Consider the following 14,291-nt stretch of genomic DNA (forward strand, 5'->3'; position numbering starts at 1 on the left):
CTTGAGCTTTTTAACACTCAGTCAGTACTTTTTGATTTATTTTATTATGCTTTGCAACCTTTATGGTGTACGGCACTATAGACCTTGGTTTTATTAATTTCTCAATAAAAAGATGATTAAGCCTCCAGAGCAGCATGACACCATCTTCCTAGGATTACTTTTGTATCATACAATCCCACTAATCTGTTAACCAAGCATCCTTACTCCATTAAGTTGACTGAAAATAAGGTAGAAATCTAACTAAAACTAAATGTATAAATGAAAGTAAATGATAACAGCTTTTAACATTTTCATTTACATACTCCATCTTGGTTAATCACCTAGCAATGCCTCACCTCTGCCAAATATATGCCAATGCTACTTGTTTTTTTCTGTCATCAGTTATATGATGATATTGAAAGACTATGATATTGAAAGATTATGTTTTATTGCTGTTTAATATTGTAAGCCATATCTTTGCTCCCTGTAGAAGCTCACAAATCTTTGCATTATTTCATGTATATAATTTATTAATTTCTATGTTTCATCCTTCATAACTGTCTTATTTTCTGACCTCTTGCAAATCTTTAATTCTGAGCAGGTATGTCTCATAGTTACTGCTCTTATGTAACTATTGCTGACATTGACCATTGATAGAGATGGTCCAACAACCATGCTTTTCTTTTTTTAATGTTCCTCAACAAGTGCAATTCTTGTCAGGGACAAACAGTCCACAAAGGAAAAATGAATAGTCAGTGAACTCTCCCTAAATGATCTTTCTAGCTTGTTCTGGGCCGAGTGTGTGCAATGAATTTTATTCAGAATATAACATTCTACTGATGATATAGATCACAATTGGACCTGATCAAAATAATGCAATTGTGATGTTAGTGTTCATTTGGTGCCTTCTGCAAATACCACATTACACCAATAACCAAAATTTATCCTCAATTTCTGTAGTCCCCTTCAACTGTTTACCTGATTTCAGGGATGGGAGAGTCCAAGAGTGTACCAAGCCCTTACGAAATGGAAAGTCAAGGGAAAAATGCTTTTTGTTTCATGAATCATCTATTTTCTCTAGTTCCCCTGAATTCCCAGAGATATACACTACCTACTGCTTAAAGGATGGGTTGGTAACAAATTTCCATGCCCCCATTAACTAAAGTGGCCACAAAAAGGTTCATGGTCATGAAATAGGAATGGGTCAGCATCTGATTTACCTTCACATTGTCCAGAAGTGCCTGCCTTCTGCTTGGTACATGTGTACAGTGGCATAACTAATATCGACAACAGATTAATATGTGGGATTGGGATATTCATCTCTTATTATGGTGGTATTACATGGATGCCATTTGCACCTGAATTCTACTGTGGCTTTTAAGGGAGAGGTACATGAAAATATAACATTGGTAATTGGGATTGCTTGTCCCCATATGGATATTTTGGATTTTGGGTTCAGTGCTCATTAAAATAATTTTGTAGAAATGTCCTAGTGAGCTGGGTATGGCATGCTAGGATATGGGAACTAAAATGGCAGCTTGGTCAAAGAAAATTAAACTGAAAGCCAACTTATATCATTTTTGCACATATACAGCAGCTGGAGCAAGAATGACTAGGTCTGGGAATAGGCCAGTAATTATTCCTTTCAATTGGGAAGTAAAAGGTAAAACAAAACTAGGTTGTTGGAATATTCAACTCCAAAAGCACCAAGAAACTTGTGATTCCTTTATCCATTCCTCATCTTTGGGCCAACCAATGATGGATTTAACTTTGATTTTATACATGTTTGGTAAAAGTTGGGTGCTTTTAGCTGTAGATTTACTTCTTGCACTAAGACTGTCGCTTGAGTTTGAGGCTGATGGCTGCAGTATTGTTTCTATGGAGTCCGTACTTTGAGATGCCTGAATGAAGTAGCAGTTTTTATGTCCAAGTACACTTTGACTTCTGGGGTCAAAATCCCCCCTTTGTGTTATTCAATAAATGGGTAATTCAATAAATATAGAAAATAAGAAAAGATTTTTTTTAACTTCTGTTTTGAAACGAGGATGAAAGCTGTTTAGCAAAGGCTGCCAGTGGTTCTTTCAAAGACAGGCCTAAAGCTAGGCAATGAGTTCCACCATATTACTGATTCATGGGGGATAATACAGCTGGATTGATCCAACCCTTATTTAAATTAAATATGCATACTTGAACAACTTGTGAATTTCTTCTGAGTCTTATGCCTGATTTTGACCCGAAGTACTGACAAATAACGTAAGGTACACGCATATTTAACTGATCCATTTACCATGAGGATAATATTAAGAGCTCTTTATAATAGTGATTTGAATTGGATGCCAGTTGCATTGCAAAGACGACTGGGTGTTATTGAAAGTTAAGTAGACACAAGCACGAAGGGAATTTCTACTGACATGGTATCTGTTTCCTGAGATGTTATCTTAAAAGTGGAATATGGCTGTACTGTATTGACCTCTGAAAAAGAGCCCAGCAGTTTTATTGACTATGCAACTGGAAACGAAGTAGGTATCTCCAGGAACTATGCAAAATGCATTGTTTTCCCCCACGAACTGGCTGTATGCCAGAGATTGAACATTCCATATTGTGGCTAGGGATCCTGTACCCTTGCAACATGAGAAATTAATGCCACTGGAAGGACAATACAATGTTACCGGAAACCATTCCCACTCTGGGCCGTAATGCGCCGTAAGGTGGTAACCTGTTCAATTTTGATTTATTACAGAAAATCAAACAAGCGGGAAAAGAGGGGCCAGACATCACGTTGCCCGGTCTGCCAAGCGTCTCGTTAGACACCCTCAACAGGATCAACTCCAATAGTTTGCGCATTATAGAAGAGGACAAAAAGTGCTCACCAAAGCCCGGGGCTGAGAAGGAGAGCGTTGAGAAAAACGAAGGACCCTCAGTGAGTTCGCCTGAAAAAACTGGAGTGGACAATCTGGAATCACTTAGTGACTCTTTGTATGATAGTTTCTCATCTTGCGCCAGTCAAACGTCGAATGAGGTGTAGGAGTAAAACATTGTAAAACGTATTGAACGACCTATGGAGCACTTAGGCCGCCATGTCAATAAACTCAGAACGTCTTAAAGATGGTACCACAGTAAAATGATGCAGCAGTTTGAATTGAGGCCGTACAGCAAATGGTAAACAAATCCCAGCTTCAGACAGTTACAGTTGTTGGCAGAAGACATTTGAATTAAAACTGGGAAACGCTGCCAAGCCGATATAGTGAATTAACTGATTTAAGGAAGACAATTTTGCACTGTATAAGTATGTTACTGTTTCTTTCTGTAAATTGAAAAAATATATTTGTAGCAAAACCATGAAAGCAATAAATGGTAAAACAATGGTGCAATCCTCTTTCGCTTACACATCTCCAGCTGGACAGCCGGAGATCACAGGTTATAACGTTGATTTTGCTTTTTTGCCTTTTGTTTTTGCGTTTTACTCGAATTAAATTCCAGCAAGAATGAACTATTCTACAAGTGGTGTCGTACTCTTGGAAATATGACGACATTTCTGATAGTGCGCAACCAGCTTGAAGCAGTTTTTAAAAAAAAAATTCCAACTGTAATATTTGTACGTTAAGAGATCGACGAACTCAGACCAGAAGGTGTAAATTTTAACTCTCAGGTGACTTGAAACATTTTTGAAGAAAATGGACGGACGTGTTGCCCAGCTCTTCCGGGGCTCTTGTCCATTTTCCCTTTTACTATTGTTATGTCTATGTCAGGGATGTATGTATCATAAAGGAGTGTTTTTATTTTAAAGCACACCCCAGTTAGGAACCAGCCGAACTGTTCTGAAAAAATCTCCACTCGCCCTTTATCTTTTCAACAACTTCGTGCTAAATCCCAGCTGCAGTTGCTGCAGGCAAACCTTTTTTATGAAGAAAATAGCGCTGATCCTGCCGGTGCTCACTGCACTTGGTGATTCCCCCTCCCCCCTCCCTTATTTCCTATCAGGCCTGTGTTCATTTGTATGGAAAAGGTGCGATATTCCAAATGGTGTGTATTTTTTCTAGCTGTGAGATATTTATATCTACTTTTGTACATGGAATTGTAAAGTAGTATATTTGATATTTTCTAGCATTCTATTCACAAGTCTTTGGTTGAAACGGCTGGTAAAGTGTACCAAGTGTACAAATTTCGAAATTTTGCGGTACCAACAGTGTTACTTCAGTATCTGGTGCAATCTTAGAGTGTTTATATTAGAAATGAATGTCATATTTTCATGTAAGGACATTGTCAGAACAAATAAAAATGTGCTTTCAGACTTTAAGCGCTTGTGTCTTTACACTGCACCCTAGCTCACTGTTTACCCTCACTCCAACGGTGCAAAGAGAGGACTTTCAGAATGACTGACCTGGCTGCATGAATCTAGGTCCACGTTTGCCACTTAGTGTGGCCTTTGCTTCCACGGAGGGGATAGTAGGGATGAAAAAAGCGTGTTCCTCGAGGCTTTAGATCGTTATGAGCGAATTACTGAATCTTGTTTCCACCACTCTGCGTGCGCACTGAGTGACTAATGTAAAGACCCTCTCTTCCCACTCCAAGGATCGATGGTGCTGCAAGCTTGCAGCATACCTGCAGTTATTTAATAATAAAACACTCGCTGCGGTGAGACAAAATTGTAAATGCACTTTTATTCAAAGCAGGGATTTGACCACTGGGTCGTGATCGCAATAATATATATAAAAAAACAAATGGAAAAGCTTTCAAGCATACAGGTAATCATCCAGTGTTTCAGATAAGCCGCTCTAATACTGTTAACAGTAACGCTTGTGAGGCTTATTGGGATTAACTGTTTGAAGACCGTAATTGGAGCTTTGTCAATCGAGTCCCGCGTTAAAAAGAACCACTCGCTTTATACTTAGCATCGTGAAGCTCTGTTCGAGTAATTGCGGTATTCTGCAGCCTTGTGTTGGATTTATAACTGACTTTACAGGCTCAAAGCCCCTAAGCACAAAGCCATTCGGCGTAACGCTTGCCACTGTTAATTCTTTCAAACTCACAAGAAACTGTTCGTGAAGGAAGGATGCGAGGTTTTTTTTTGTTCAAATCGTTTCGTTAATGCCCTTGTCTATTTCTAATTATTAGCTTTAATTTTATCCATGGGAAGGAATCCTTCCATCTCTTCTACACCCCCCCCCCCTTTTTTTCCCCGGAGTCTTACAATATGCCCCCTTTCCTCGTTTAATCAGTATTCCTTCACTTCTCTTTCTTAACACTTGATTGTTTCCCAATTCCTGCATTTCTTAGTTTTAATGACTCAGTTATTCTCTTTCAGCACCACCCTCCACCTCCCCCTCCCCCTTTGGAAAGGTTCTTATGAATCTCTCCGAATCCCAAGTGACAGATGACTGCTGTCACGTGGTGCGACTGTTTGAATCCTCTGTCCATTTGCACTCTGCCTCCCCTCCAAACTCCCTTTCCTCGGGCTCCCAGCCGAGGAACCACTCTGCAGACATGGCTGGACCAAGGCAGCTCGCCTGAGACCTACAACTGATCGTCCGCTCCTTCGCCCCGTCGTTTGTTCCACAGCGAAGCAGAATGGATCTCTTCATTTACACAACTTTCTGCGGATTTTTAGCGTCTACAGGTAAGCCTGGGATTCGCGCCCTCCGCTACCAGAAAAGTCAGTTCCACAGCGTCTGAAGTAATTTCTCCTGAAATAGCCGTAATCAAAAAGAAAAATGACATGCTGCTCTGCGCTCCCTTGTTGGGTCTAATCAATTGCCAGCAATGTTGAGGGGAGGGGGGGGGGGGGGGTTGGGGGAGGCATTTCAGGTTTTCGTAGTTTATTTCCGATAAATCAATATGTGTGATCTGTCGGCGCGCGGAAGCAGTTAATTAATGACAATAAAAGTTAATAAGGACCGCAAGTGAATCAGAAAGAAATGATCAAAGCTTATATAATCTTAGACGTGAAATTATTTCACATGACTGATCTTGCAATTTATTGGATTCATTTCACTCTGTACATCTCCATTGTCATCTCAACGGCAAATCTTTAGATAAATTAAGTGCAGAGAGCCCGCCTTGACAGTCGATCAATCCACACCGTATTCATTTTAACTTTTCCAGGGCTGGGCTTTCAAATCCAGTGTTACCAGTGTGAAGAATTCCGCTTGAACGATGATTGTTCATCTCCGGAGTTTATAGCAAACTGTACAGTCAACGTGCAGGACATGTGCCTGAAAGAAGTGATTGTCAAAAGCGACGGTAAGGAACCGTTCCAGAGAACATTGTGTTGGAGAATATTTATTCGGGTCCACTAGTTTTAATTTACCTCCAGGCGCAACGACTTTTCGTCAGTGGATGTAAACATAAATAAAAATGGATTATTTTGACACAGCAACCTTGTAATTAGAATTTCTTCCTCTTGACTAGATACAATAAACATCCGTAATTTAATTTTTATAGACCAGCCAATTTCTGCCTGAAGTGAAATATAGCCCCCTTCAAGCAATGAAGTGTCCCGGGTTCTACTGAACCTAGGTCTCCCTACATTGCTGAATAACTAAAATAAATCTTAGCCACATAAAACGCAGCTGATCGATCTACCTCCCAATTCAATGTTTCCTCTGTGTCTACCTGCCAAACATTCCTTTGTGTGAGAAATAGATTATTAACTTTGCCACAGACATGATTGCACGAGGAGGGGAATAATCGCAAATTGAATTGTAAGATTTAAACTGTGCATAGGTTTAGGATGTTGTCCACTTAAAACTTCAAGAGAAATCACTTTCCATTTCCATGGGAACCTGGATAAAGCCCCACACACCAAACCAGATTGAGGTGAAAACTCTTCGCTTCAATAAATCCATTCAAAAGTCTTTCAAAGGTTTTGAATTCTGCGGAGATTAGAAAAGATTGAGACCACTTTGATCAAAATGTATGATATTTAGGAACGAGAAAGGGACTTTAAAATGATGAAATCATAATTAGGTGTCGCCAAGTAATTGACACATATTTTTGAAACTTTAAAATGCCAAGCCAATTTCAGGCCCATTTAGGTTGTTTGAAAAATATAAAATATTTAATATACATCAAAATATTTCATTATAGACACAAGCTATTGTAGATGAAATTAAACTGATGAGATTAGTACGTAACATACCATGCATGATGTGAAACCATGAATGGCAAAGTGTAATGACATAGGATAAAAAAAATTAAAAGTATGTTTAAGAAGCACCAATTATGTCATAGTAAAAACAGAAAGTGCTGGAAAAACGCAACCTGTCTGGCAGCATCTGTAGAGAGAGAAGCAGAGTTAATGTTTTGAGTCCAGATATGACCCTTCTTCAGGACTCCAATTATGTCATGACTGATGGTTCTCTCAACACAATCTATATTTTCTTGTGACATTACACTCACACTACACAGTACCAAAAGGAATGCAAAGGTTACATTTGTTCTGGTGTATAAAAATATCCATGTCTCAACTATCCTTGAAATTTGTGTAACACATGGCTGTACAGACGTTTGCTTTGTGCTACTTACAACTGGAAAATAGAACAAAAGGTGTAGCACATGTTATGTGCCCAGAAGGCCTCAGAAATGGGTTGAAATACTGCAAGTCCATTTTTCGTAACCCTTTTCATCGGACTTGGGCAGCTGTACACTGACCCTTTGTAGACTTCACTTTTAATGTGGATTTTGTCTCAATCGGTAACCTCATGACCATAGTATTGTTAACTGTTATAAGACCTACTTGATATAGAATTTCTCTGCGGCAATCATGTGAAAATTAGTTCTTGCTGACTATAGTAATGATGTCATAAAGGAATATTAATGTTTTCAGTCAATCTCATGCTTCTCTGTACTGAGACTCCAATAAACTCCTACAGATAGGTGCTGCCAGCATTTTCCACTGAAGTTTAGTTTTGAAGTTAGTGCATTTCATACATATATAAAATAATTAAATAATAACATATTACTAAAGTCAGATTATCCTGGTGAACTACTTCAGTTTTGCTCTTCTGGTTTATGATATCTAGATACAAACAAAAGATATGTACATAATGTAAAATTGAATGCTCCATTAGACAATAATCAAACTTTACAGTTAGGTTGACTTTTTAAATTCTATCAGATTTTCAATCTCATAACACATGATTAATCAGAGCCCTTTGAATAGATTACAGTCTTGTAATTCAGTGCCAAATATCCATGCTTCTCCATTTTGGAGATATTCCCAATAATTAAGTGAGAAATAAGACAGCATATATTTCCTTAATAAAGTTGAAAACAACGGTAGGGTATTGAGATGAGTTTGGGATTGCTTTAGCAGAGTTGACACGGGCACAAAAGGTGACAATTTCTCCTGCCATGCTATAAACATCTACAGTTTTGTGGATAGCCTTGAATCTAACAATGGATACTGTGCTGTACTCATTCATATTTCTGAGGGACTGTTATGCAATGTCTGAAAATGCTTATTCATTCTCTCAGGCATATGAATCTACTGAACTTACTAGAGCAAGAGGCACCCCATTCTCAGCTTATGGGTGCCTAAGGATGACCTTGTGAAGGCCTCAATTTTGATTTTCCCTTTCTCTTTGCTCATTTTTGCAGTCTTTGCTGTTAAGGCTAAAACACTAAATTCTGTGACATCAAGGATTAGACCATGGAGAGTACTAATGCAAATCTGGAGTTTATGGAAAAAAGACCACCCGATAGGTTAGGAACATAGAAACAGGAGAATGCCCTTCTGCCTGTTTTGCTAATGAGATCACGGCTAATCTGAATTCTGATTCCATCCACCTGCCTTGGTTCTTATCACTTAATGGAGAGATGGCAAATTATATAAATCTCTGGTTTAGAAGTATTATTTGAGCTAGTATCTTCTGCTGTTTGTTGGAGAGCATTCTAGGCTTCTGTTGAAGAATTATGTCCTAACTTCTTTCATGAATTGCCTGGCTGTAAGATTAGGGTCATGGTACCTTGCCCTACAATCCCTTTTCAAAATCTTAAAATTCTCATCAAATCCTCCCTTAACCTTCTGCATTTCAGGGAATAGAAGCCTAGTTTATGTTATTTCTCCTTAGAATTTAACACATGGAACCCTGGTAATGTTCTGGTTAATCTGTGCTGCACTCCTTCCATGGCCAATATACGCTTCTAAGATGCGATGTTCAAATATTATCTAAGCAGGGCTTTGCATGGATGTAAGACAATGTCCTCCCTATATATTTTACCACTCTATATCTAGAGCATCCCATTCAACTTTTGATCATATTTTGTATATTTTACATTTTAGTGATTTGTGTTAAAGGACCTCTAAATCTTTTCGAACCTCCAACACTCCTAGCCTTTCACCATTTAAAAATTAATCTATCTTTTTCTTTGTAATTTGATGCCCCTGTCCACACTATTTACTGTAGCACTTATATTTGTGCCATTGGCAAACTTAGACATATGGCTATCTATTATGTTATCTAAATCATTGATACATGTAGTGAATAGTAGAGATCCCAACACAGATTCTTGTGGGACACTACAAGTCACTTCCTTTCAATTTGAGTGCAAATCCATTTCCTTATACTCTTCCCAATTTTCTGACCAGTTCAATAATTTGCCTTCAACTCAGTGAGCTTTAATTTTACTTAATAAACTCTTAAGTGGAATCTTATTGAATACCTTTGGAAGTCCGTGTGAACTGCATGCATAGATATTACCTTGTCTACTACTTGTATTACTTCCTCAAAAACTTCAATTAGGTTTTTTTAGACCATGAGCTTACCAATTACTAATATATATTGTCTCCCTCTGATTGGCTGAGATTTCTCTAAGTACTCAGTCACTTTGCCTTTAATATAGATTCAATAACTTCCCGACAACAGATGTTAGACTAACAGGCCTATCAATTTTTGGTTTTGTTCTCCCTCACCATTCTTGAATAATGGAGTTCAATTTTCATTTTGTCAACCTTAAGCGACGTTTTCTAAATTGAGAGAATTTAGGAAAATTATGGTTAAAGCATCTATAATTTTCTCACCTACTTTCTTTAAAACTCTGTGGTGGAAATCATCAGGTCCTGGTGATTTATCTGTCTTTTGTGGCTTTTTTTTTCTAATTTTTTTTCTTACTTTAAATTTAGTGAGTTCCTCTTCCCCTACTGTGAATCTTTATTTTCATTTGCAGTATTACTTGCATCTGCTTTTGAAAAGCCCACATTACACTTGCCAGCCCCTTTTCTTCTAATGAAATTATAAAATCTTTTTGTGTTAATCTTGATATCCGTCATAAGTTTCTTTTCACATTCCTTTCTGCAGCTCTTACTATCTTTATTGTGTCCTTGTGTTTTCCTTTATATTTCTACCATTACCTTGGAACTAAATAATTCTTTGCATTTTTGCATGCTTTTTCATTTAGTTTTATGTTATCTCTCACCCCCTTTGTTGACCATGATTGTTTTATTTCCTATGTAGAGCACTTGGCCCTTAGGGTTATCTACTGGTCTCGCACTAAATAATAGGTCTTTTTTGAACACCTCCCACTGTTTATAACAGCAGTTTTGACCAGCTGATGTTATCACTGTTGACTGGATTCTCTCCGATCTCTGCAGCACCATATTTCACTTCAGTGTTACTACCAGGAAAAAACAAAGTGCTACAAATCCCTTCAAATGCTTATATCACCCACTTCAAAATTCATAAGAATGGAAATGTTTTGCTGAGTCTAGTGTGATGGCATGGAGGAGACCTCTCAGCCCCAAAAGAACAGTGGAGATTTGTGTCTTTAGCTGCAAAGGGAGAGAATAAAATCCACTTGGTGATTGATACCTATGCATACAGTGGCCTTGGTTATTGTCTTAAAATGGAAAATCATAGATGAAAAGGAATATTTTCACCTCTGAGAATGTGAAATGCCCCCCTGACCTTAGTATCACAACTGGAAAAACTCTAGTGTTGAGATCAATGTTGGGATTGGCCTGGGGAATCACATCCAGATGATGTCCTCAAAGCCCATGTTAAATGTTCACAGGCATCACAAGGTGATCTGAGTCTTGGGTTTCTTAACTCAGAAATAATGCATTTTGAGTGTCTTGTGAAGGATGTTTCAACTTACAGATGGAAGAATACCAGGTGCATCTGCTTCAAGGAAAACAAATTTGAAAGAAAGAATATAGTTAGGAGTTTTAAAATTCAATAATGCTCTAAAGGAACTTTTAAAATATAGAACCTTAAACAAAGTTAACTATTCAACATTTTATTAAGATCATAAGACAAAAAGCAGACTTAATCACACTTTTTTATTTTAAACAAATCATTTTAATTTAATTTCCCTTTTAAAGAGCCAAAGGTCCTGCTTGTGATTTCCCCTCAAAATTGAATACCCATCATTAAGTCTCACCTAACGTAGCCATTAGGCACCATCATCCTAGAGTACCCGTCATTAGGTCTTATGTATAAAAATACAGGTCCTTAGGCAAAATATTGGAAAGTTGTTAATGTCTATGAAACAGTACCTCTGTATGAGCCACATTATAAGAGGAGGAACTGAAAAATTGCTATTGGAAAACAGAGGTTAGAATTATCCTTCACACATATCTTAAAAGGCTTGGAACTGACAAGGGAATCAGGTCTTGGCATTGCACTGGAAGAAGGAAAAGAATGCTGTCTGTCAATAAAGAGCATCTTTAATAGGAAGAATATTACTTATCATGTTATTGAAGTGAAAAAAAGGAGCTTTTAATGTTACAGAAGACCTAATTTGATGAATAAAGTTAAAAATTGCAATGTGTAGGACGATTAATGATTCCCTTTGATCAAGTCAATGTGGAATTGATCTCCCAAGGAATTTTTCTAACCTTGTTGGATTTCAATTTTCCGGAGTACTTGAGATTCCTGTATTTGTTGATATAATTTCCACATATTTTCATTTTTAGGATTGAATGCTGCATTAAACTTGAGTTATCATGAGCTTATTTTTGGAACCTGGTGTTTTTTTAATTGTAAGGAAGCTACAATGAGCACTGTGCGAGTAGGTGTTTGTTTTTTGTGTAGCTTGCTTGTCATCAATTTTTTGGGGGGGTTTGTGAAATTACTTACATCAACAATTTTCAACTGATCCTATGGCTTTGATAAAATCATAATACAGTTAATGTATTTCCTATTAATTGATGGAATGTTGTGAATATTCTTGTACTTGTCATAGAATAAATGCTATTTAGCCACAACAGACAACAATGGAAGAGCATTCCAGCATAGAAATTATATGTTAGGTTGATAAGGTTGGCCATTTTGATGCTTTACCAATAGAACACAACAGAACAATGTTTAATGCTACAAGAGTTAATTTTATGGGTTTTTTAAAGAATGTTCTTTGGGCTTCTACAAATGCATACCAAAACAGACTATAAGTTAGCCTATCACAAGACAGATGTTCTAACAACTTTCGGAACAACAATGAATCTTCACTATTAAGTTCAGTATAGTTTAAAAGTCATTATGGTTATATTTGTTTTCGGTATTAATAGCAATGAAAAGTTGGTGTAAACATTAATTTAAAAAGTAGGTGCGACTAAACTGAAGAAAAGCGATGAATTTCTCTTCCATTTTTGTTCAGTCTAATATGAATGATCACTGGCAGATAACTATTAAAGAGAAGCATACTAGTGATCGGAACATGCAGTGACTTGTAACATTAACTAGTTACTTTATCCTGCTACTTAAAAAAATAAACTTACAATTTAGGCATAACAATTTTTGTCTTTCTTACCACTACTTCTTCCAAATATTTGACAATTAATCTTGTACTTGATTATATTTGCATTCAGTAATGGTTAACCAATGCATGACCTAAAAAGGAGAGTTAGAAAGGATTCTAATTTTATTGCAGCTAAGAGGTCATTTATGGTGCTGTACCAGCTTCAGCTTAAGAGATAGGAGGCAGGCGCAGATTGAAAAGGACAACAGTGCAGTTTTTCTATGCCACCACTCTCCTTATTGCATCCTCTTGTAATCAGACTGACAATGAATAACTTTATATGAGTGAATGATAGGGCCTGCCAGCAGGAGTGCGATTAATAAGGGCTGAGAGTCACATTCTCTTTAAATCCACTACTGATTATTTTTCAGTACAACGGGCGTCATACGTCTCCACCTTTTATTCCTCTATTTTGCACCTGGGAACTGATTATTCCCCAGGCACAAATTGAAGGAAAATCATACCCATTGTGTTTCAGCTCTTCATTGAGAAGATTCTTGTAATCAAGCTATTCTTCACATGGTAGCTATGTAGTGATAACAAGACATGGGGCAGCAAAAGACCAGAAAGAATAGTATTTTGCAATTTGTTCTGTAACGTTACAATGTATTATTATTCTCTGTTCTGCCTTGTTGCAGAATTGTTCCATGTTACTAGAAAGCAATGAGAAAAAAGGCAAAGGAAAACTATTACTCCTTTTGCATGATGTATTTTATTCTAATACATTAATACCTGCATGTTTTGTCACTGCTACAATGAGAAACAATGGTTCCCGATTTTAATGAGAGGGGAAGAATGGTGCACGTGAGCCATTAGCTGGGTAGTGCAAGCAGAAGCATAAGTAATGTTGAGGCCAGGCTGCTGGGCCTCACTTCCATAAAATTAGTGAGCTTATTGCATCATTGCAGTTTCCACTGGGAGTCCTTTAAAGCCTAAATGCACATCTTAAAGGGAGGCTGCATTCATCGAAGGAAAATATCATGGAAGTTGTTACAGGGAAGCTGCAAAGATTTTAGGATGGCAATCAAGAGTGAGAATGTGGCCTTCAAGTTCTCTGACACCACCCTGGAAGTTTTGCTGTCAGCTTTGAGGGCAAAGAAGGATATGCTATTCCTCAGAAGAGGTAAGAAAATGTTCAACACTCTTGTCAAAAAAGTGTGGCTGAAGATGGTATAAGTGAGCTGAGTACTTAGATCCAATGTGGAAAAGCTTAAGTGGTTTCACCAGGTCAGGAGTGGTGAGTACAAATCCTCCTTTACACATCCCTTTTAGTGCATCCATTCACAATTTCTCTCTGCTTCCTCCAACATTTTGTAAAGTCCTGAAGGACATATGTGCCAGACTGGGCCTACGACTGGTGGTCAGGCAACCAAAAAGAGGAAAAAAACTACTTGATCTCCTTCTCACTAATCTATGTGTCGCAGATGCATCTGTCCATGACAGTATTGTAAGAGCACTGCACAATCCTTGTGGACAAAGTTCCACCTTCACACTGATGACCCCTCCATCATGTTGAGTGGCATTACCACTATGCTAAATGGGATAGATACAGGACAGATCAGCAGCTCAAAACTGGG

General features: G+C 37.7%; 2 protein-coding genes across 5 annotated transcripts in view; both read left to right on the top strand.

Moving 5' to 3' along the window:
* The window catches only part of LOC121284922 (nck-associated protein 5-like), a 716,253-nt gene extending 712,021 nt beyond the window's left edge, over window positions 1-4,232 (top strand). For all 4 annotated transcript variants that reach the window (XM_041200836.1, XM_041200837.1, XM_041200838.1 and 1 more), the window contains one exon: window positions 2,720-4,232. In XM_041200836.1, coding sequence (XP_041056770.1) covers window positions 2,720-3,004 — 285 coding nt within the window. In that variant the 3' untranslated portion in view covers window positions 3,005-4,232. The remainder of the gene's footprint in view (window positions 1-2,719) is intronic.
* A 1,309-nt stretch (window positions 4,233-5,541) lies between these two features.
* The window catches only part of LOC121284673 (ly6/PLAUR domain-containing protein 1-like), a 38,642-nt gene continuing 29,892 nt past the window's right edge, over window positions 5,542-14,291 (top strand). The window contains exons 1-2 of the mRNA XM_041200231.1: window positions 5,542-5,596; window positions 6,082-6,219. Of these exons, the coding sequence (XP_041056165.1) occupies window positions 5,548-5,596; window positions 6,082-6,219 (187 nt within the window). The 5' untranslated portion in view covers window positions 5,542-5,547. The remainder of the gene's footprint in view (window positions 5,597-6,081; window positions 6,220-14,291) is intronic.

This window comes from Carcharodon carcharias, chromosome 12 (assembly GCF_017639515.1).
Source record: "Carcharodon carcharias isolate sCarCar2 chromosome 12, sCarCar2.pri, whole genome shotgun sequence".
Lineage (NCBI taxonomy): Eukaryota > Metazoa > Chordata > Chondrichthyes > Lamniformes > Lamnidae > Carcharodon > Carcharodon carcharias.